We start from the raw sequence: 348 nt of genomic DNA on the forward strand, positions 1-348 counted from the left end.
TTCCATTCAATATCTGTATATCTGTGTGTGTGTGCGTGTGTGTGTGTGTGTGTGCGCGTGTGTGCGTGTGAGTGTGCGTGTGCGTCTGTGTATATATATATATACACATATATCCATGCATGTACATTTGTATTTCTACACGCACACACACATATGCCTTTCTAAAATGGAAACCGAAATCTATATCACCTTACTGTAATTATAAAAGTATAGTGTATGATCTTATCTTTTTTCCAGATGATAAAACCACGGAAATATCCACAGTACCAACAACAGAAGGTAAATAGTGGTTTATAAATTTCTAACATTTCATTGTATTTTATTAATAAAATTTGCTTTCCCCTGATG

At 34.5% G+C, this 348-nt stretch overlaps 1 protein-coding gene across 1 annotated transcript in view; it reads left to right on the forward strand.

The window, feature by feature from the left end:
- LOC128248075 (mucin-like protein) overlaps positions 1-348 on the forward strand; it is a 48618-nt gene that overhangs the window by 43744 nt on the left and 4526 nt on the right. The window contains exon 20 of the mRNA XM_052968488.1: positions 238-279. Within this exon, the coding sequence (XP_052824448.1) occupies positions 238-279 (42 nt within the window). The remainder of the gene's footprint in view (positions 1-237; positions 280-348) is intronic.

The sequence above is a fragment of the Octopus bimaculoides genome, chromosome 6, assembly GCF_001194135.2.
Source record: "Octopus bimaculoides isolate UCB-OBI-ISO-001 chromosome 6, ASM119413v2, whole genome shotgun sequence".
Classification (NCBI taxonomy): Eukaryota; Metazoa; Mollusca; class Cephalopoda; order Octopoda; family Octopodidae; genus Octopus; species Octopus bimaculoides.